This window comes from Vicia villosa, unplaced genomic scaffold (genome assembly GCF_029867415.1).
Source record: "Vicia villosa cultivar HV-30 ecotype Madison, WI unplaced genomic scaffold, Vvil1.0 ctg.000650F_1_1_3, whole genome shotgun sequence".
Classification (NCBI taxonomy): domain Eukaryota; kingdom Viridiplantae; phylum Streptophyta; class Magnoliopsida; order Fabales; family Fabaceae; genus Vicia; species Vicia villosa.
In genome coordinates, this window is record NW_026705292.1 from 206206 (window position 1) to 229383 (window position 23178).

The window sequence follows — 23178 nt, forward strand, 5'->3', positions numbered from 1 at the left end:
ATTTTTGATGTTGAAGGTGTCTTGAGATAGGGCCTAGAAGTGCAAGAAAAATTGTATGGAAACAGATGGTGCACAATAGTATGATTGCTGGCGCGCATGACTTGGCCTGACCTCACTCCCATGGCCAAGATATGACTTAGCTAGGGCACGACTTTGGATGTCTCTATCTTAGTCCATATATACTCAATTGTTACAATCCATAGCTCTTCGGAAAGAGGAAATGGCATGGAGTAATTTTATGCCTAGATTGATCCCATTGGAGATTTGTAGACATTTAAAACTGATGTTCAAAATGGCACGCTAGGTGTTTGTGAGAATGCACACGCGTGACCTAGAATTCTGTCCAGCTAGAAGCATAGCTTTGCTCATTGTGAGAGTGTGACTTTGGAGCTTCATAGATGGTCCAATTTTCACCCAATTGACTTGGTTCTTGTTTCAATGGATAGAGGACATGGAGGTGAAAAGATGCATACGAAGTTTGTACTTTATGGACCTTCATATTTCTCTAAAATCAACCTCAAAGGTCAGTACACCACATGCTTGATGAAATGTGTCACGCTGCCCAGAATTTTGCCTAACACCATGACTTGAAACAATTTGAAACTTCAAACTTCAAACCTCAATATCTCTTGATCCAAGCTTCAAATGGAAAAACCTCCAACTACAAATTTGTAGAGGGCCATGATTTGAACAACTTTAATGTTGAAATATTTTCCAGAAAGTGCCTCTAGCCACGTGTGAATTGGTCATGAAGTATGCTGATCAATCATTCTAAAAACTCAAAATATTTTCTAAGTTTTAGAATTTTCCTCTTTTGGAATTTCCCACTTTAACCAACTTCCAAAAATGGCAACTTTTAATTATTTCTTGATTTGTCACATTTCTTTGACTTTTCTGATTTTATTTCCACCAAAAGTCAACATTTAACACTTTCCTTTGACTTTGACCCAAAAAGTCAACTTTCCTGACTTTTCCAGTTTTAGATGAATTTCCCGATTAATCAGTTCCCGATTCCACTTCTAATCAATCATTCACCAAGTGAAATCAATTGCACACTTCCATATGGACTTCCATCTATTTTCCTCAATACAATCACCTTCTGATTAATTGTTATTGACTTTTGTCCAAAAACCTAATCGAAGGAGACCAGATGATTTTCCAGCTTGTATCAATCAATGCTTTGAACTGTAGGTAAAGAAACCCTGATTAAAGAAGAGTTTCAGGCCAGGGATGGTGCCTCATGATTAAACCTCAGGTCCTCTTATTTTGATCAAGAATTCTCTTCAATGAGACCTTCCTTCCTGCCAGTTTTTGCACAATAACAATGATATGAATGAATGTATGTGATGATGTCCTAAATGGTGTATGTATATGGATTGTAAGCCAGATAAATTGGGTAGGACAAATTTGGGGTACAACACTGACTGGCTGGGAAAGTACATCTCTCGACTAGTATGTATGTGCAGATTCCACTGACAACTAACATATGTGTTACATGTGTTTGTTTTCTGCTGCATCTCTGATTGTGGAACTGTAGGTGTGTATTCTTTACAGGGCTGAGAATTGATAAAATTTTTTAGCCAAAATAAGTCAAAGGGGGAGATTGCAATTTCTCTATTTTTTTTATTGGCATTATTTTTTGTAAAATCAACTTATGGGAACATGTTGAATAAGATGTTCCACGCAACTAATGAAGACATGTTGAGAAATATGTTATATGCATAGTTCATTCGACATCGTGTTTATTATGCTACAACTGGATCACTTGGAGTTAGTTGATGTACATGTGCAGAATATTTTGGAACATTATGCAATCCTATGTGGTGCTTGAATTAAGGGATAAGAGATTGTCTCTGATTTCAAGATATTTGCTTAGTTACTAAATTTGGAGAATATTAGGAATCTAATATTTGAAGCCCTATCTTCATGGAGAAGATTGTGGAAGATTTTCTGGAGTGCCCTGCAGCGATTTGAAGCCCAAATCCAGTCTAAAAGATTGTTATATATAGTAAGCATCAAACCTATTATTTTGGTGAACTTACATTGCAGTGTGTTAGGGTTTGTGCAGTTTTGTCTATTGTGAGCCACTCCTATATCATATTGATAGAAAAGTTTGGTGTTTTCATCGAGTCGTAAGTTATGTGTTCATTCATAAGCTTTTAAGCATTGGATGAATGTGTTATAGAAGTGTGTCTTCTAATATTTGTAATTGTTATCACGATTGTGATTGAGGGGGATTTGAGGTGGGCCTCATATCTAGGTGAGTCTTAGGTACAAGCTAGCACGGGTAGTGATTAAGTGAGGAGTTGTAAACGGTGGAGTTTAGCTTCGAATTGATACTATTATAATGGACTTATCCTTGGCTTGGTAGCCCCAAGAGTAGGTATTGTTGATACCGAACTGGGTGAACAATTACTTGTGTTCTTTATTGTTTCTGCACTGCACGTTTATACCTTGTCATTGTTTGTGTTTGGAAAACGTTGTCTCGACATCCTTTAGGACATATGTGAACTGAACGCCAGAATTTCAAAAAAAATCAACAATAAAAATCAAAACATGCAATAAAATAATATTCAAGAATCATTAACAAAAATAGAATCTAGGATAAAATAAATTCATATATTTGTGATTCGTCAAACCAACACGAAGGATAAACATACACAAACCTCTAAGGACATGTGTCTCGAGAGGGGAGGTTTTTGATACCCAAATTCCTATAAGACGACTATAAAAGGAAAAAGGAAGACCTTAATAATTTATACACACATTTCTAACCCTAAAATACTTCTCACCTCTGATAGCTAGTGACTTGAGCGCTATAGTATTTTCAAGTACACCCCTGACATTAGACCATAAGCATCAAAACACTTAGTATAACTCGAAGTTTGTTAAGTGCCAAAATGTAGTTATTTTGTGATTGTAAATAGTGGCACTTATCGATACTTTTTGTTAATACCGTTTGAATAATTCCCCGTTTTTGTGTATATTTGTATCGTTTGTGTTTTGTTACGTTTTCGTGTAAATATATACCATTTGATAGTTTTGTTGTCTTTTTGTAGGTATTTATGCGTGTTCGAAGCTTTGAGGAATAAAGTGTCGAAGACACGGCGGCGAGCACGCGATTTTACCAATTCATCGGCGGATAGCGCTCGAAACAAATATGAGAAAAATATCAATTTCATTGATATTTATTCATTGTTAGATAGAGCATGGAATAAGCTTTCCAACGCTTCGAACCGGGCGCAAATCGGAGTTACGGTTCTCAAGTTATGACCAAAACAAAATTTCATTTTTCTGTTGAGCGGGCTAAGCGGGCTTGACCGCGCTAAGCGCGGTCTGGGAGCATTTTTGACAAGTTTGGGAGAAAGTTTGGCGCTTAGCGCGGGTTTTTGGCGCTAAGCGCGGTCTGGCGGTTTAAGACCAATAAAAAACAGCCCGCTTAGCGCGGTCTGCGACTTCAGTTTTTGTATATATGTTGTAAAATCAGATTTTTTAGGTTTTTTATCATCTCTTCTTGACAAGTTGAGCTCTGATCCATTTTTGGTAGTTTAGAGCTTGAGGAAACACCATTGGATGCTACACCATGTGGATTGATCATGGATTTGTCTCAATTCCATTGTACCAATGAGATCTTTCCGGTTCATCTTCTCTCTTCCCTTTGTTTCATTCCAATGGTGGGTGTTATATATATATTTCTACTCTTATTGTATGTATATTTGTGGATCTTGGGATCGTTTATATATTTGCTTTACAAATCATCATTGTTGTTGTTCTTGATCTTTTTGCTTAAATGCTCTGGATTTGTGGTGTTGCAGACATGGGCATCATAGATCTTGATTAGGAATGATAACTGTTAGTTTCTGGATTGCAGACATGGATTTAGGGCTAAAAATCGTAGTGGGTATCGATTTTAATGCCTCCATGTTGTTTGTGTCGGTGGAGAAATCGCTGATGTGAATAGTGTGGTTGAGCTTTCGTCGGTGTTGCAGACATGGGCACCGATGTGGCGTCTCGATTGATGCCCAGTGATGTTGATGTGTATTGTGAGTGTCGAGCGATAGATCTTCGGATTTAAGTATTAGACGGGTAGAACGAAATACAATTCCATAACTCTTTCTCTTAGACCATTGAGAATGTTTATCTGCTTTTATTTACGTTTCCCGCATTTACCTTTCCGCACCTCAATTCATGAAACATAGAACGCGAGATAGTCGAACGACAGTTTTTCTCAACCAATCTCTGTGGACACGATAATTCCCGGATAAATATTTCCAAATCTTTTGTTGCTTGCCCTCTACTGCACCAACAAAGTTCACCATTAGGTACAAGCAAATTAACCATTTATGAGTATCTTAAATCCATCAAAGATCAACAATATCGTATGTAGGAAACACTCAACGACATTTACTTTCTTTTGCCTCAAACACATATGGTGCATTCTCGTGAAAGAAATCATCTAAATAGCCATTCTAACTAACTCACATCACAACTACAACCTATATTTTCTCGGTCTTTTCTCGGTCTGGTCGAAAATCCTTTTTTTCCTTCACTTCTCTAATTTGTGTTGTGCATCAATTCTTTAACTAACCTTTTTCCAGCCTCGTCCTTCTCAAAACTTACATCCAAGGCTTAAATATATTTTTGGTCCCATAGTTTGATTTTTAAAATTTTTTTTGATGTTTTTTAATTTTGGTCCTCCATTTTAAATGTTTTATTTTATAAATTATTTATAACTTTTATAATTTAATCTAATATTAAAGTAATTTAATTATGAATATTATATATGCTTTTCAATGTTATTTTTGGTCCCATAGCTTGAAATTTTTTAAATTTTAATCCCCATTCTAAAATCATGAACAAGAAGTTCAAATGAACAACTAAAATCATGAACAAGAAGTTCAAATGAACAATTTAAAATAAATTGTTGTCTTGGTCCTCGTACAAATCAATATGAACCAAAAGTTCAAAATATTATTCATTTGCAAAGTTTATGAAATAAATTATCAGCTGATAATACTCCACTCAAAGTTGATTCTCCTATTGGATAATATAATATTGCAAATGAGTTGTTGATGCGCCTGAAGCGTGGTATGAAAGTCGGTTCCAATGTTAAAAGTCCTCTACTAAGAAAAGAAACTAAAAATGACCCAAGTGAGGATATGAAAATGCTAAAAGCACTTTGATCTAATTTAATTTTCAGTTCCAGAAGAACAAATCAAGTACTTAAAATATGAAATAAAGAGATCTCGATAAATTATGTCATGGATGAAATGGAATGGAACCGAAATTGAGATAACCAAATAAAGTCAATATTGACAATGTCTTTGTTAGAACAAGATTTGTTCTTATCAATTATCTTAGTTTTGATGATAACAATAATATGAATTTTGCTTAAGATAATATGGTACTCTAATCCAATGCAATTTCCCTTTCAGGAAATATATATAAAGAGTACGCATAATTCAGCGCTCAGAAGTTGTGTCTCAAATGGTTCAGCATGCAACATCAGAACATGGTCTGGCAAGACATCAGAAGATGGTCGAAGCAGAATCAGAACATGGGTCTATGGAAGCATCAGAAGAACATGAGATCAGAAGCACTGAAGATCAGAAGATGGTATCACGCTCAGAAGCACTTCAAGATCAGAAGATCAGAAGATGCTATGCACCAAGCTGTTTGACTCTGATGATATTCAAACGTTATATTCACAAACATCAGATCAGAAGGAAGTACACGTGGCAGACTACGCTGACTGACAAAAGGAACGTTAAAGCTACTAAAGGCAACGTCAGTAGACACAGCGTGAACAAGGCTCGAGGTAGTTGACAAAAGCGTATAACATTAAATGCAATGCTGTACGGAACACGCAAAGCATTAAATGCATTCAACGGTCATCTTCTCAACGCCTATAAATATGAAGTTCTGATGAGAAGCAAGGTTAACGATCCTGAACAAGATTTATTCAAAAACACTTGCTGAAACGCTGTTCAAATCAAAGCTCAGAATCTTCATCAAAGCTCACTACATTGCTGTTGTAATATTTTAGTGAGATTAAGCTTAAACGTTAAGAGAAATATCACAGTTGTGATTATAGCTTTTTAAGAAGCATTTGTAAACTCTTGAATAGATTACATTAAGTTGTAAGGAACTAGAGTGATCGTGTTGATCAGAATACTCTAGAGAAGTCTTAGGAGTGAACTAAGCCTAGAGTGATCGTGTTGATCAGTAGACTCTAGAAAAGTCTTAGAGGGTATCTAAGCAGTTGTTCCTGGAGTGATCAGTGTGTGATCAGAAGACTCTGGAAGACTTAGTTGCGGACTAAGTGGAAAACCATTGTAATCCGTGCGATTAGTGGATTAAATCCTCAGGTTGAGGTAAATCATCTCTGCGGGGGTGGACTGGAGTAGCTTCGTTAACAGTGAACCAGGATAAAAATAATTGTGCACTTTATTTTTATTGTCCAAGTTTTAAAGTCACACTTATTCAATCCCCCCCTTTCTAAGTGTTTTTCTATCCTTCAATTGGCATCAGAGCGCCGGTTCTAAGGTGCAAGCACTTAACCGTGTTTAGAAAAGATTCAGGAAGAGAAAAACGCTTCATTTAAAAGATGGCTGGTGAAACTCCGACAAATCCACCTGCATCTACATCTGGCTCTGCTGAGCAATACAACGGTAACAATGGTTATACAAGACCGCCGGTATTTGAGGGTGAAAACTTTGAATACTGGAAAGATAAACTGGAAAGTTACTTTCTTGGTCTAGATGGTGATCTATGGGATCTTCTGATGGATGGTTACAAACATCCTGTAAATGCCAGAGGCGTAAAGCTAACAAGGCAAGAAATGAATGATGATCAAAAGAAGCATTTCAGGAATCATCATAAATGCAGAACTGTTTTGCTGAATGCTATTTCTCATGTTGAGTATGAGAAAATATCAAACAGGGAAACAGCCTATGATATATATGAGTCCTTGAAAATGACTCATGAAGGAAATGCTCAAGTCAAGGAGACAAAAGCTCTTGCCTTAATCCAGAAGTATGAAGCCTTCAAGATGGAGGATGATGAAGACATTGAAAAGATGTTTTCGAGATTTCAAACTCTGACTGCTGGATTGAGAGTTCTTGACAAAGGATACACCAAGGCTGATCACGTAAAGAAGATCATCAGAAGCTTACCCAGAAGATGGGGTCCTATGGTGACTGCATTCAAGATTGCAAAGAATCTGAATGAAGTTTCTCTGGAAGAGCTGATCAGTGCCTTGAGAAGCCATGAGATAGAGCTGGATGCAAATGAGCCTCAAAAGAAAGGTAAGTCTATTGCATTAAAATCCAATATCAAGAAATGCACTAACGCTTTTCAGGCTAGAGAAGAAGATCCTGAAGAATCAGAATCTGAAGAAGAAGATGAACTGTCCTTAATTTCCAGAAGGCTAAATCAACTCTGGAAGACCAAGCAAAGGAAGTTCAGAGGCTTCAGAAGTTCAAAGAGATTTGAACATGGAGAATCTTCTGATGACAGAAGATCTGACAAGAAGAAGGTCATGTGCTATGAATGCAATGAACCAGGACACTTCAGGAATGAATGTCCAAATCTTCAGAAGGAGAATCCCAAGAAGAAGTTTCATAAGAAGAAAAGTCTTATGGCAACCTGGGATGAGTCAGAAGATGATTCAGAAGATGAGCAGGCCAACTGTGCGCTGATGGCGACAGAAGATGACGGATCAGAATCTACATCAGAATCAGATTCTGAAGAGGTATTTTCTGAACTTACTAGAGATGAGTTAGTTTCCGGTCTAACTGAACTTCTGGAACTCAAGTCTCAGATTAGTCTCAAATACAAAAAGCTGAAAAAGCAATTTGAATTTGAAACAAAGAGGCTTGAATTGGAAAAATCTGAATTGAAAGATAAACTTTTAAAATTATCCAATGATGTTGGATCTCCTTCTGATTCAGAAAAATCCACTCCTAGTCTAAACCATATTCTGAAAGAATATGATTTAAGTTTCAGGAAGTTCTTATCTAGAAGTATTGGCAGAAGTCAGCTAGCTTCTATGATATATGCCGTATCTGGAAACAAAAGAGTTGGCATTGGTTATGAGGGTGAAACCCCATACAAACTTGAACCTGTTGATGAAATGAAAATTACATACAAGCCATTGTATGATCAGTTCAAGTATGGCCACTCTCATGATATTAGGCACACTTCACATGCACAAAGTTTTCACATAACACACACCAAGAAGCATGTGACACAACCTAGGAAATATCATGAAACCCATATTAAAAATTATCATGCTGTTCCTCCTATTGCTTATGATGTTAAACCCAAGTTCAATCAGAACTTGAGGAGAACTAACAAGAAAGGACCCAAGAAAATGTGGGTACCTAAGGATAAGATTATTCCTATTGCAGATATCCTTGGCTGCAAGAAGGACAAAGCACAACATGTCATGGTACCTGGACTCTGGATGCTCACGACACATGACAGGAAGAAGGTCTATGTTCCAAGACCTGGTGCTTAAGTCTGGAGGAGAAGTCAAGTTTGGAGGAGATCAGAAGGGCAAGATAATTGGCTCTGGAACTATAAAGTCTGGTAACTCTCCTTCCATTTCTAATGTACTTCTTGTAGAAGGATTAACTCATAACCTCTTATCTATCAGTCAATTAAGTGACAATGGTTATGATATTATCTTTAATCAAGAGTCTTGCAAGGCTGTAAATCAGAAGGATGGCTCAATCCTATTTACAGGCAAGAGGAAGAACAACATTTATAAGACAGATCTGCAAGATCTTATGAGTCAGAAGGTGACTTGTCTTATGTCTGTTTCTGAAGAGCAGTGGGTCTGGCACAGGAGATTAGGTCATGCTAGTTTGAGAAAGATCTCTCAGATTAACAAACTGAATCTTGTCAGAGGACTCCCTAATCTGAAATTCAAATCAGATGCTCTTTGTGAAGCATGTCAGAAGGGCAAGTTCTCCAAACCTGCATTCAAGTCTAAGAATGTTGTTTCTACCTCAAGGCCATTAGAACTCTTGCACATTGATCTGTTTGGACCAGTCAAAACAGCATCTGTCAGAGGAAAGAAATATGGATTAGTCATCGTAGATGATTATAGTCGCTGGACGTGGGTAAAATTCTTGAAACACAAGGATGAGACTCATTCAGTGTTCTTTGATTTCTGCATTCAGATTCAATCTGAAAAAGAGTGTAAAATCATAAAGGTCAGAAGTGATCATGGTGGTGAATTTGAGAACAGATCCTTTGAAGAATTCTTCAAAGAGAATGGTATTGCCCATGATTTCTCTTGTCCTAGAACTCCACAGCAAAATGGGGTTGTAGAACGAAAGAATAGGACTCTGCAAGAAAAGGCCAGAACCATGATCAATGAAACCAATATGGCTAAGCATTTCTGGGCAGAAGCAATAAACACTGCATGCTATATTCAGAATAGAATCTCTATCAGACCTATTCTAAATAAGACTCCCTATGAATTGTGGAAGAATAGAAAGCCCAACATTTCATATTTCCATCCTTTTGGATGTGTATGCTTTATTCTGAACACTAAAGATTATCTTGGTAAGTTTGATTCCAAAGCACAGAAATGTTTCCTTCTTGGATATTCTGAACGCTCAAAAGGCTACAGAGTATACAATACTGAAACATTGATTGTAGAAGAATCAATCAATATCAGGTTTGATGATAAGCTTGGTTCTGAGAAACCAAAGCAGTTTGATAATTTTGCAGATTGTGATATTGATATATCAGAAGTTGTTGAGCCAAGAAGCAACGCATCAGAAGCAGAGCTTCTCAGAAGCAAAGAATCTGAAGATCAAGTATCAGCTTCTCTGGAGGATCTGAGTATTTCTGAAGAACCGTCTGTCAGAAGATCATCTAGACTCATCTCTGGTCATTCAGAAGATGTCATCCTTGGAAAGAAGGATGATCCAATCAGAACAAGAGCATTCCTTAAGAACAATGCAGACTGTCAATTAGGTCTTGTATCTTTGATCGAGCCAACTTCTGTTGATCATGCTCTAGAAGATCCAGACTGGATAATTGCTATGCAAGAAGAACTGAATCAGTTTACAAGGAATGATGTTTGGGATCTTGTTCCTAGACCAGATGGATTCAATATAATTGGTACAAAATGGGTCTTCAGAAACAAGCTCAGTGAGAAAGGTGAAGTGGTAAGGAACAAAGCCAGACTGGTGGCTCAGGGTTATAGTCAGCAAGAAGGGATTGATTATACAGAAACCTTTGCACCAGTGGCCAGGTTAGAATCTATTCGTCTATTAATTTCTTTTGCCACTCAACATAACATCACTCTCTATCAAATGGATGTTAAGAGTGCCTTCTTAAATGGTTATATAGATGAAGAAGTTTATGTCCATCAACCTCCTGGTTTTGAAGACTCTATGTCTCCGAATCATGTTTTTAAACTTAAGAAATCATTGTATGGATTGAAACAGGCTCCCAGAGCTTGGTATGAACGCTTAAGTTCTTTCCTTCTAGATAATGGTTTCACTAGAGGAAAAGTGGACACTACTCTCTTTTGTAAAACCTTTGAAAAGGATATTTTAATCTGTCAAATATATGTAGATGATATTATTTTTGGAACATCTAATGCTACACTTGGAAAGGAGTTTGCTAAGTCTATGCAGGCTGAGTTTGAAATGAGCATGATGGGAGAACTCAAGTATTTCCTTGGAATACAAATAAATCAAACATCAGAAGGAACGTATGTTCACCAAACCAAGTATGTGAAGGAACTTCTGAAGAAGTTTAATCTTCTGGACTGCAAAGAAGCCAAAACTCCTATGCATCCAACATGCATCCTAGGTAAGGATGAGGTAAGTAAGAAGGTAGATCAGAAGTTATACAGAGGTATGATTGGATCTCTTCTATATTTGACTGCTTCTAGACCTGACATTCTGTTCAGTGTTTGTTTGTGTGCTAGATTCCAATCAGATCCTAGAGAATCTCATTTAACTGCTGTTAAGAGAATTCTAAGGTATCTGAAAGGTACTACTAATGTTGGTTTAGTTTTCAGAAAATCTAAAGAATACAACTTAGTAGGATTCTGTGATGCTGATTATGCTGGAGACAGAATTGAAAGAAAAAGTACTTCAGGAAGTTGCCAATTTCTTGGAAGTCATTTGATCTCCTGGTACAGCAAGAAGCAAGCAACTATTGCTCTATCAACCACAGAAGCAGAATATGTCGCGGCTGCTGGTTGTAGTACACAGATGCTCTGGATGAAGAGTCAGTTAGAAGATTATCAGATATTTGAGAGTAACATTCCTATATTCTGTGATAATACTTCTGCTATATGTTTATCTAAGAATCCTATTCTTCATTCAAAAGCTAAACATATTGAGATTAAACATCATTTCATAAGGGACTATGTTCAGAAGGGTGTTATTTCTTTAAACTTTGTTGATACAGACCATCAATGGGCTGATATCTTTACAAAACCCCTGGCTGAAGATAGGTTTAAGTTCATTCTGAAGAACATCAGTATGGATTTATGCCCAGAATGAGAAGATGAGAAGTTCTCATGTATGAGTATCTTCTGAAATGAATGAGGAACATTTTTTTTTGTCAGAAGTTCTGATTGAATTCTTTTAGAAATTATGATTCGGTTATTACTAACGTTTCATTGTCTAAGTTGATTCAGAACCTCTTTTAAAGCAAAACAGCTGTAACGTTTTATCTCGGGATGGTAAACCTGTCGTTACTATTCATGGATAAACGCGCGTGCAGTTGAAGGGACGCCGACCATAGGTAACTGTGCTAGTCACCTCATTTGTCTTTATTATCTCTCCTCACGTCACGTAACATTAAATGCTTTTCATCATTCGTTTCATTTTATTTCTTTTTAAATACTCTTCAAAATGGTTTTTGGTTTCCTATCTCTTTGTTTTCCTCTTAAAAGTTTTTTTTCTTCTCTCTCTCTCTCTCTCTCGTTTTTTTTCATTTCTTCTCTCAAAACCTAGCGTTCACCCTAAGCCTGTTGAAGCTCCATGACTCAAAGGCGACAGATCTCTGTGCATCTCGGGATGGCTCTTCTAATACCTCTCAAGTCAGATCCTTCTTTGATGTTGTTATCAACTTTCATCCAAAGACAGAAGACTTTCTTGAGTTGTAGGAAGATATGCTCAACTTCTATGTTGAGTTTCTTGACCGAATGTTGTTTTTTTTTTTTTTTTTTTAATTTTTGTAGTCATTTCCTCTTTGGAAATTCTACTTTGTATTTGCTAGGAATGTTTCTCATCTTGTTAAACATAGGAACCTTTTGTAATATCTTTTGATTATCAATAAAAAGTTTCTTTGTGTTTTACATTCCAGTAAAATGTTTTCTTTTGTCGTTTTATGCATCTGAATCTTTTTAAATATTCTTTTTGATGTTATGACAAAAAGGGGGAGAAGATAAATGATAAATGATTTGATTAAATCTATCAGTTGCTGGGTAAAGAGGCTCCCACACATTCACTAACAAGAACTGCAAGTTCTATATGGTTTAAGTGTTTTGCAGGTACAGAGAAGTGAAGTGAATCTTCAGAAGCAAACACTAGAAGCAAAACCATAAGAAGCGTTATTCTGTAAAAGGAATAAGCTCTTGGAAACTGAAGCAAGCTGAGTGCTGTCAAGCTTCAGAAATCAGAAGCAAGAAAGAAGAATGAATCAGAAGCAATGATAATAGAATTTGAATATCATTGTCTATCCTGTTCTGACAAAATTCTATTTGCTCTGATACATATAATGTTATGGCTCTGACACATTATTTGCTCTGATACATTATTTCAGCCTATATGGCTCTGATACATATAATGTGTTCAAACATACATTTTATGTTCTAACTCGCTCATGCTGACTTTTGTCGTTTAGTTTTTGTTCTGTAACATTTCAGGATGTAGAGATGCTCTGATGATGCTCTGGTACATTCAACAATGTTCTGATACAAATCTAGCATGAAGTAAGGTTGGTAGACATTCAAAGTTCTGAAGCTATCCGAGGGAAGCAGAAATCAGAAGATGTGAATGTTCTAAAAGATCCAGAAAATTCAAGTTCTGAAGCTGTCCTGAATGGAAGCAGAAGTCAGAAGCTGTGAATGTTCTAAGGATCTAAAAGAAATTCAAGTTCTGAAGCTGTCCAATGGAAGCAGAAGTCAGAAGCTATGAATTCTCTGAAGGCAGAAGCTTATATGATCGTCTCTACCGAAATAATCAGGGAAGTCTTTTATTAAAGTTCTTCGAGTATTTATTTCAGGGGGAGATTATTTATCTCAGGGGGAGATTGTTAATCTCAGGGGGAGACATATTCATATGCTTATGCTATAGCTGTGTAATTTGTCTTTTGCCGTCTACTCTTTCTGATCGCAAATTCATATCATTTATATATGTTTTTGTCATCATCAAAAAGGGGGAGATTGTTAGAACAAGATTTGTTCTTATCAATTATCTTAGTTTTGATGATAACAATAATATGAATTTTGCTTAAGATAATATGGTACTCTAATCCAATGCAATTTCCCTTTCAGGAAATATATATAAAGAGTACGCATAATTCAGCGCTCAGAAGTTGTGTCTCAAATGGTTCAGCATGCAACATCAGAACATGGTCTGGCAAGACATCAGAAGATGGTCGAAGCAGAATCAGAACATGGGTCTATGGAAGCATCAGAAGAACATGAGATCAGAAGCACTGAAGATCAGAAGATGGTATCACGCTCAGAAGCACTTCAAGATCAGAAGATCAGAAGATGCTATGCACCAAGCTGTTTGACTCTGATGATATTCAAACGTTATATTCACAAACATCAGATCAGAAGGAAGTACACGTGGCAGACTACGCTGACTGACAAAAGGAACGTTAAAGCTACTAAAGGCAACGTCAGTAGACACAGCGTGAACAAGGCTCGAGGTAGTTGACAAAAGCGTATAACATTAAATGCAATGCTGTACGGAACACGCAAAGCATTAAATGCATTCAACGGTCATCTTCTCAACGCCTATAAATATGAAGTTCTGATGAGAAGCAAGGTTAACGATCCTGAACAAGATTTATTCAAAAACACTTGCTGAAACGCTGTTCAAATCAAAGCTCAGAATCTTCATCAAAGCTCACTACATTGCTGTTGTAATATTTTAGTGAGATTAAGCTTAAACGTTAAGAGAAATATCACAGTTGTGATTATAGCTTTTTAAGAAGCATTTGTAAACTCTTGAATAGATTACATTAAGTTGTAAGGAACTAGAGTGATCGTGTTGATCAGAATACTCTAGAGAAGTCTTAGGAGTGAACTAAGCCTAGAGTGATCGTGTTGATCAGTAGACTCTAGAAAAGTCTTAGAGGGTATCTAAGCAGTTGTTCCTGGAGTGATCAGTGTGTGATCAGAAGACTCTGGAAGACTTAGTTGCGGACTAAGTGGAAAACCATTGTAATCCGTGCGATTAGTGGATTAAATCCTCAGGTTGAGGTAAATCATCTCTGCGGGGGTGGACTGGAGTAGCTTCGTTAACAGTGAACCAGGATAAAAATAATTGTGCACTTTATTTTTATTGTCCAAGTTTTAAAGTCACACTTATTCAATCCCCCCCTTTCTAAGTGTTTTTCTATCCTTCAGTCTTTGTATACAATATAGCGCTAAAAGTGATCAATGATAATGAGGATCATGAGTCAAAGTCTATTAAAGATTGTAGACTAAGTGAGAATTGGCCAAAATAAATATATTTAATTGAAGAAGAATTAAACTCACTTTACAAGTGACTCACTTTTGGACCTGTAGTCTGAACATCTCAAGGTGTGAAACTAATTGGATATAAATGAGTTTTTGTGAAAAAGAAAAATAAGAATGATATGAAGTCTGATTTATTGCTCAATGATTTTCACAAAGACCTAAGATAGATTTTGATAAAAACATATTCACCTGTAGTGGATTCAATCAATTTTTGATTAATTAGTCTTGTAACACATGAAGGACTTAATTTGAACATGATGGATGTAATGACATCTTATTTATATGGTTCACTTAATAGTGACATTTATGTGAAACTCCCTGAAGGGTTCAATATACCAGAGGCACGTAGTTGTGGATCTCGAGAAAACTACTACATAAAATTGAACAAGTCTCTCTATGGGCTGAAAGAATCTGGATGCATGTGGTATAACCGCCTCAGTGAATATTTACTAAATGACGAATATACTAATAACTCAATTTGTCCTTGTATTTTTATAAAATGGTGTGGAAAAGTATTTGCAATAATAGTTGTCTATGTGGATGACATTAGTATTATTGAAACTCCTGAAGAGCTTCCAAAAGCTACAAATTGTTTAAATAAAGATTTTGAGATGAAGGACCTAGAAAAGACAAAATATGTCTAGGTTTCTAAATTGAGCATGTGGACAAAAGAATATTTGTACATCAAAAGGCTATATAGAAAAGTGTTGAAATGATTCTATATGAACAAATGTCACATGTTTCCTACTCCAATATGGTTGTTAGATCATTAGATGTGGAGAAAGATCTTTTTAGGCCTCGAGAAAAGGATAAAAATTGCTTGGTCCAGAAGTACCATATCTTAGTGCAATTGGAGTACTAATGCACCTTGCTAAATATACACATCATGATATATCATTTGCGGTCAATCTATAAGTAAGATAGAATTATTCACCTATACGAAGAAATTGGAAAGCGGTCAAACATATACTTCGTTATCTTAGAGATGCAGGTTACTTGTCAGATTCTCACAATGGTAGATCAGAAAGAGGTTATTTATTTACATGTGATGGTACAACCATTTCATGGAGATCTATGAAACAAATCATGGAAACAATTTCATAAAATCCTGCATAACTATTACCACTACAAAAAGTCACTTTGAAGAAGACATTTTAAGCAACGACTACAAAGAATATCGTCTCACATGTAAATGTCTGCGTGAGGGGGAGAAATACATATGTTTTGCACTCTTTTTTCCTTCACCATGGTTTTGTCCCAATGGGTTTTCCTGGTAAGGTTTTTAACGAGGCAATTCACATTCAAGGGATATTGTACTCTTTTTCCTTCACTAGAAATTTTCCCACTGGGTTTTCTCTAGTAAGGTTTTAACGAGGCATATCCTCAATGGACATCCAAGGGGGAGTGTTATGAATAAATATTGTGGATGTCCATATATATTCTTATCTTTCATCTTCATATTCCTTATTAAGTGGTATAGTAAGGTTATGATTTTTCATCTTCCTAATATCCTATAAATAGATACCACTTTGCAATGTAAAGAGAACTACTTGAAAGATGATAATACAATATTCCATTTTCTCTACTCTTTCTCTCCTTCATCTCTCCTTCATCTCTATATTGTTTTGGTTAATTTTATAACAATTAATAATTTTTTAAATTTCATTTTAATGTAATATTAGAGTAATTTTAATATGAATATTATTGAAAAGTATTTTCTGAACCAAAAGCCTATTAGCCAGAGCTACAGTCCATTACTCTAAGGCACATTATCAATCTATTCCACTCAAGCAACTGCTCTCATATGTTCAACTTATAAACTCAAAAAATTTGGAAAACAACCAATGTAGGACTTACTTAAAGAGTAACAATTTTGTTGGAGAATCTTATAAACCCCAGCCTTTTTTGAAATTGCGGAGAAATTCTAAAGATGCCCCTATATTTTGAAAATGTATTTTTAAAGTCATTTTTTTATGAAAAAAATGTGATTTCGGAGATGCACTTCCGAAAATAACTTATTTTTTTGAAAAAAAAAAAGCGATTTCGGAGATGCACTTCCAGAAACACCTTTTTCTGAAAAAAGGGTATTTTCGGAGATGCATATCTGAAATATTTCAATTTTTTATCTTGTTTTAAGAAAAATGGTGTTTTAGAAGATGCATATCCAAAATATTCTAATTTTTGGTCTTGAAATTTTTCGGATATGTATATCCGAAAAAACTTAATAATAATTAAAAAATTAAAATTAAAGTGAATCAATACAATTAATAGTATTAGTACTTGTATTAATTAAAATATATTATTAAATATATATCATTATAATTAAGATATAATAATAATATTAGTCTAATAAATATTTAAATCAACACCTTATTTTTATATTAAAATAAGAATAAAGTAATAAATAAATATTAATGTAATTTTAAGATTATTTTTGAATTTTTAGAAATATTATTTTAATGTATAGAAATTTACTAAGAGATACCTAAAAATCATATTAGTGATTGTGTCCACAAATGATATATGATGAGTAATGTCATGAAAATAACTATTGACATTCAATAAGTAATATCACCGCTCGTGTCCGTAAAGAAATTTCCTTTTGTTGAACCTGATAATTAACTTCACGTTGAGCCATTTAATTATAGAGGCCTCATTATATTAACATGAATGACTGTGTTATCATCTCTAACATGAATCAATATATTTGAAGAGAAATGAACCTGGGAGAAGTTTTATGTTTCTCACCAATCTAATGGATCAAACATGCACACTTTGTCAGCCATTCTAACTAACTCATTAACATATCATTGCTCCTACAATTGATGAAGTTACATATTTCCTTATTGAAGGTATATAAAAATTAACATTTAACACATTAAAATAACTCGAGCCAAAATAGAACAAATTTCAATCCATAATGCATAGTTAGTCATCGGAGTATATTTATTTATATACAAACAAATACTAACAAACGCAATAAAAAGTCATGATTCGAAAGAAAAACTAAACAACTCTTTAAATTAAACCATTCTTTAAATGTTTGAAGTAGTTACTCTATCATAGAATGGCACAACCTTTATCACCTCGCTTGCGGAGTTCTTCATGTGCCTTCTCAAGATGTTCTCTAAGCTTTTGGATTTCTTCGTCTGATTTCTTTTGAGCCACCATAGCACTTTTTTCAGCTTCTAGTCTGGCAGCTTGCTCATGAGCCAGTTGTTGCTCAAGCTTTGTAGTTGCCTCCATCAACTTTGACTCAATCTGCAAAACCATATAATTGATCAAACATGGTACACTAAGGAAAATGAAGTTAAAAATGAAATGATGAAAATATAGACAAAAAAGTACCATCTCAGTAATTTGCATGAGCTGTTCGTCATATGATTGCTGCATATGCTTCTTAAGCTCGGATATTTGTCCGTCTGAGTATCCTTCTAAGGCATCAACCTCTTTTTGCTGGATTTCCAGTTTCATTGCTCCTTTCTGCAATCAAAAGATGAATACCATGATGCTTCTTCAAGATTTAAGAAATAAGATAGTGAAATTTGTAAAACTTTCCACCTTCAGTACGGTAAATAGCTCATCCGTATAAGGACGCCCACCATTATTAGATACCACCGAGTTTACAAACTCGAGAAGTTGTTGAACTTGACTAAATCGCTTCTTTTCATCCTTAGTCTTGTTGTCAAAGAGAACACAACGATTCCCGCATAAGGAAAGAATTTCCTACATTATTATTAAAATCAACAATTATAACAACATGCAAACAGGGCAGGTAACATATTAAAAAAAGGTAAATATGGCTAACTATCCTAATTATATTTTCCAAAAAATAAGGGAACAAGCTACCTAGAGTTCAAATGGGATATAAATTTGTTTAGTTATTAAGAAAAGAAAATAGACATATATCACAAAATAGGGCAAACTAGAGTTATATAATATATGTTAGTGCAATGCAAATATATTGTAGGAGTATATTGCAGGATTAAGAAAAACAAATAATTCAGTAATTTAACCTAATCAGAAAAGTAATCAATAGGAAACATTACGGAAAAAAAATGTAAAAAATCAATGAATTCAAAGAAATAGCAGTTAATTTAAACTATAATACTCATAAAAACCTTTAAGGGCTCTGGACATTCATGCGCTAAATATTCCTCCAGTGTCTCCTCATTATCTTCTAATTCATCTCCTCCAGTAAAGACAACAATCATGTAATCAACAATCTTACTTCCAAATAATATTTGCAAGCTTTTCAGAGCATTTTCTTCTTCCTCGCTAAATCTTGATCTAACAGATAAGACTACAAGAATAGCATGGATACCATCCTTAGCAAAGTTCATACACTTGACTATTTCTTTGCCAATAAACTCAGATCTACCCGCAGCCGGAAATTCAAATAATCCTGTAAAAATTTCCGGATTAAAAGGATACACAAACTTTCTAACAAATGGAAAAAATAGTTCAGTAATCACACGTAATCACAATCTAAACGCATAACAAAAGCATAGTCATACTTGTTTCAGGCCATATAAATCCATTCATTAAACAAAAACATAAACGATAAACCATACTATTCAATTGAACAAAAACAGAGCCCATAGTTCATACTTATTTCAGGTAATATAATTTTATAAATCAATTCAATAAACAAAAACATAGTTCATTCTTATTTCATGTAATATAAATCAATTCATTAAACAAAAACATGGTCTATACTTGTTGATGATCATATAAATCAATTTATTAAACAAAAACATAGTCCATAGTTGTTCATGTCATATAAATCAATTCATTAAACAAAACGAAGCCCATAACATCCATGAGTTAATGTCTTTACCAGGAGTGTCAATAACATTGACGATCTGTCCATCATTAAGCTCAGTTGTCTGCATTTCGCAAGAGGACGTGACACCGGATAAGCCCCTCCTCGATGTGAAAACCTTTCTTCCAAGAATACTGTTACCAGTTGCACTCTTTCCATTGCCGGTGCGTCCAACCAAAACCATAGTCCGACCTTCCTTTGTTGGAGAAGAAGCAAACTCCCAATCATCATCAACATAGCTTCCCATTCTGAACAGAAATAATGAAATAAAAAAAATTTAAAAAAAAAAAAATCCTAAATAGGAATAAATAGTAAGTAACGAATCAGGCCAATAAGTAACTTAATCAAACCCACTAAATCAAAATTTCTTAATTCCAATGATCAATATAAACCCTACAAACAGTCTAGAGATACAAATTAAAATTTAATTCCAGATTTAAACATGATGATGATTTTCACAGAATACCAACAGACGCTTAGGTTATATAGATAGATTTTTATTGAAAGATTAAGAAATCAAGTAACAAAAACTGCAAAGTGAACCTGACAAACGGTGATGATGAAGAAAACAAAACCTGAAATAGAAATTCCTAACCTGAAAAGAGAGAAGTTAAGTATACTGAAGCAAGAAGTGAAGTCGGCACAAAACAAAACCCAACAACACGTAATCAAAGCATTGGCTGGGTCAAGAATATATTGGAGTGGGAATAGTGCTTCCGTGGAACAATACAATATATGGTCCATGGTAGACTACGATTTATAACCATTAGATTAAAGAGTTTTTTTGGTCTGGAGATTAAAGAGTTTATTTATGGGTTGCCCTTAGCGCATTTAACGGCATTATTTTAAATAATAAAATCATATTTAAGATTTTAAACGAATGCGTTTTAAGAGAATATTTTTATAAATTTTATTAATTTATGTCTTTGAAATATATGGTAACATTTGTCTTTATTTATTAATGTTATAGTTCAACCCCTTCACACAAATGTTTATTTATTAATAATTTATTTTTTAAATTTTTATTAATTAACATTTGGCTATGTTTGTTAGTATGAATTTATTTTACAATACATATATTAATTTTTAAAACAAAAATTTTTTATATGATAAATAAATGTAAGTAAAATACAACTTTTTAAATAGGAATGATGTGTGAACTTCACATAATATTATTTATCGTCTTCAATAATGATTCAGAATAAGCCTTTAGACCACATGAAATCTAACCATGAAAACTTTCAACATACCTACGTTATGTCTCGCTTCCAATCCAGTTTTAAAACAAAACACTAGTTCACAACGCAAGTCTCCACGTAGAAATCTTTTGCTTAGACTCTCAATAGACTAAATGAGATATCAATATCGAAGTTGCCTCGACCAATACTAAAAGGGGGTCGGTCACCTTTTGATAACAATACCAGAATACGAATATCAGACATGAGTAAATTTGTGCAAACACCATCTTCATGAAAGAATCTTTTGGCCAAAAAGGTTCAAAGCCTTTATCGATAATAAGCCTAAGATCCAAACTCTCCATTTTATGGAAGGATTTACAGAAATGATGTGTTAATTTGCTCGGCAAGGGCTTCTTTGAATTTACCTTCACCTCACTTAAAGATGTTAGAAGGGTGTGCACTCTAGGTGCTTGAAACTTGTCACCAGATCTGCTAAAACTCTTTCCTTGGTCCAAAGACTTCATTCCATGTCGCAACAGAATAACACATGTCAAGTATGGGTCAGGTTTTGTGATCTTGCTCAGAAATACTAGCACCCAAGAACTTTGTTTGCAATCGCGAGCAGCATAGGTACGCCAAATTTGCTATAATCTAGCATCTACTAATCCCATGATAGATAGAAATTTTGGTAACTTTGTTAGAGTACCGGTAGATATGGATGTTATTTCGGAAATCATATACAAAATGTTGTTAAAAAGGTAAGGTTTTGTGTTCTTCACAAAGTTAGAATACGAAAAAATTGCCTTACTATTGTACCTATTGAACGAAAACTAGTCATTTTTGGAAAATTTAAATTTGTTAATAAGGGTGATAAGAATTTGAAACAAATAGGTCAAACACACGGAAGAAGGCTTAATGCACCAAAACATTTCTGCATAAAACTTCTACTGAGCATCTATATAGAAATTAAGATGTTGTCATTCTTTCCAAAGGCAAAAAATCAATGGAAATCCCTGAATCAAGTAAAAAATGGCCACATCCTGTGTGGGTAGGCATGACAAAAAAAATTTGGACCCCCGCGCCCGACCCTGAATCTAACGGGGAAAAGTGTTAGACGGTGTGGCAAGTGATCGAGAGGGGGTGAATAGATCACCTCCCCTTAACAAGGATTTTAAAAAATTGCGGAAGAGCTCGGTCCCGAATCGACTACCGTCTATTCTGAACCGACCACTGAAAAGCCGGACACGCAAATGTTGCTGGATTTATTAGGATGAAGCAAATGAATTAACACGGAACTATTATCGAATTAATGAACTTATCACTAATGCACTATTTCCAATGAACAAAATCCAACAAATACTTTTGTCAAACTATTGATGTTCACGCGTTCAATAATCAACAACAATGGTGTTTTCAAATGAAATTTTCTACCACTATTGGATCATTCAACTCAAAATCAGAACAACAATTGATTTGCAAAGGTATTGTAAATGTAAAGAGAAAGGATAGAAATACGATACACAAAGAGATTTGGTAAGGAAGTTCCCCACTTTCGTCCTCGCGTGTGGGTACGTCTCCCCTCAATTTCAACAACGAAATTGAGTCTATATTTCCAATAAGCTGCAAATTGTTTACAAGGTTAAAATTACAATCCAAGAACTTAATCACACAAATTTCCTTTTTCTTTTTGTAGTAACCTTCCTTTGATCTGAGCCGATCAAGTCTTCGAATGCAAGAATCACGATCAATCCTCCGCTCCCCTACTTGTTTGAAAAATCACTCTGATTTCCAAACCTTTTGCTACGGCTGAATCTGACCCGTCTGATCTTGATTAACAAACCTCCAAGAACCAACATGTTCTTGATGAAAAACCCTCAGGTTTTTCCTTGAAACCCCCTTCAATACACTTCAACCCAGCTGAGGTTCACAAATCCTACAACTGAACATTGTCTCAAAAGATCTCTTAATCCAATGCATAAAGATGATTATGTTTCATTGTGATTGACAAGAAATGATTGAGAAGATGATGAAGATGAAGTATCTTTCAGGTTTCAATTGACTCACAAAAGTTATGCTCTCAAAACGTGTTTGTGTGTCTTGTGTTGTGAAATGACCGAGACTGAGTTTATATATGACAGAAAAAAATATTTGAAGAGAAACTGAAATATGAGTCAATGCATAACACATATGAGTCGACACATGTGTGTAAAAATACATGTATGTGTCGATGCAACGTGTTTCAGGTTCATGTATGCTGTTGTGGAAACACAATCCAGAAAGATTGTTTTTGTATGTGTCGATACAAGACTGTATGTGTCGATACATACCATATCAAATTTGTTTTCCAGAAAGATTGCAATAGCATGTATCAATGAAAGATTATATGTGCCGATGCATACTGTATCAAAAATGTTTTCCAGAAAAATTAAAATAGT

At 34.9% G+C, this 23178-nt stretch overlaps 1 protein-coding gene across 3 annotated transcripts; it reads right to left on the reverse strand.

The window, feature by feature from the left end:
- Nucleotides 1-17639: 17639 nt before the first annotated feature.
- Nucleotides 17640-20344, reverse strand: LOC131630158 (immune-associated nucleotide-binding protein 9-like). Of its 3 annotated transcripts, none has more exons than XM_058900952.1 (6): nt 20161-20344; nt 19581-19813; nt 18862-19145; nt 18302-18466; nt 18089-18223; nt 17640-18001 (listed from the first exon to the last, which is right to left on the reverse strand). In XM_058900952.1, exons 1-6 carry the CDS (start codon nt 20307-20309, stop codon nt 17801-17803), a joined length of 1167 nt encoding a protein of 388 aa, XP_058756935.1. In that variant the 5' UTR covers nt 20310-20344; the 3' UTR covers nt 17640-17800. The 3 variants fall into 3 exon arrangements, with proteins under 3 accessions (XP_058756935.1, XP_058756936.1, XP_058756937.1); XM_058900953.1 differs by having other exon boundaries at nt 20109-20228; XM_058900954.1 differs by having other exon boundaries at nt 20141-20164.
- Between the last annotated feature and the right edge of the window lie 2834 nt (nt 20345-23178).

What these genes read in the sequence shown, in the direction of transcription:
- LOC131630158 (XM_058900952.1), bottom strand. Translation starts at nt 20,309, where the DNA reads ATGGACCATATATTGTATTGTTCCACGGAAGCACTATTCCCACTCCAA. An exon ending in CTTAACTTCTCTCTTTTCAG is followed by an intron (nt 19,814 to 20,160) that starts GTTAGGAATTTC and finishes ATTTCTGTTCAG; the next exon opens with AATGGGAAGCTATGTTGATG. An exon ending in AATGTCCAGAGCCCTTAAAG is followed by an intron (nt 18,467 to 18,861) that starts GTTTTTATGAGT and finishes ATAATAATGTAG; the next exon opens with GAAATTCTTTCCTTATGCGG.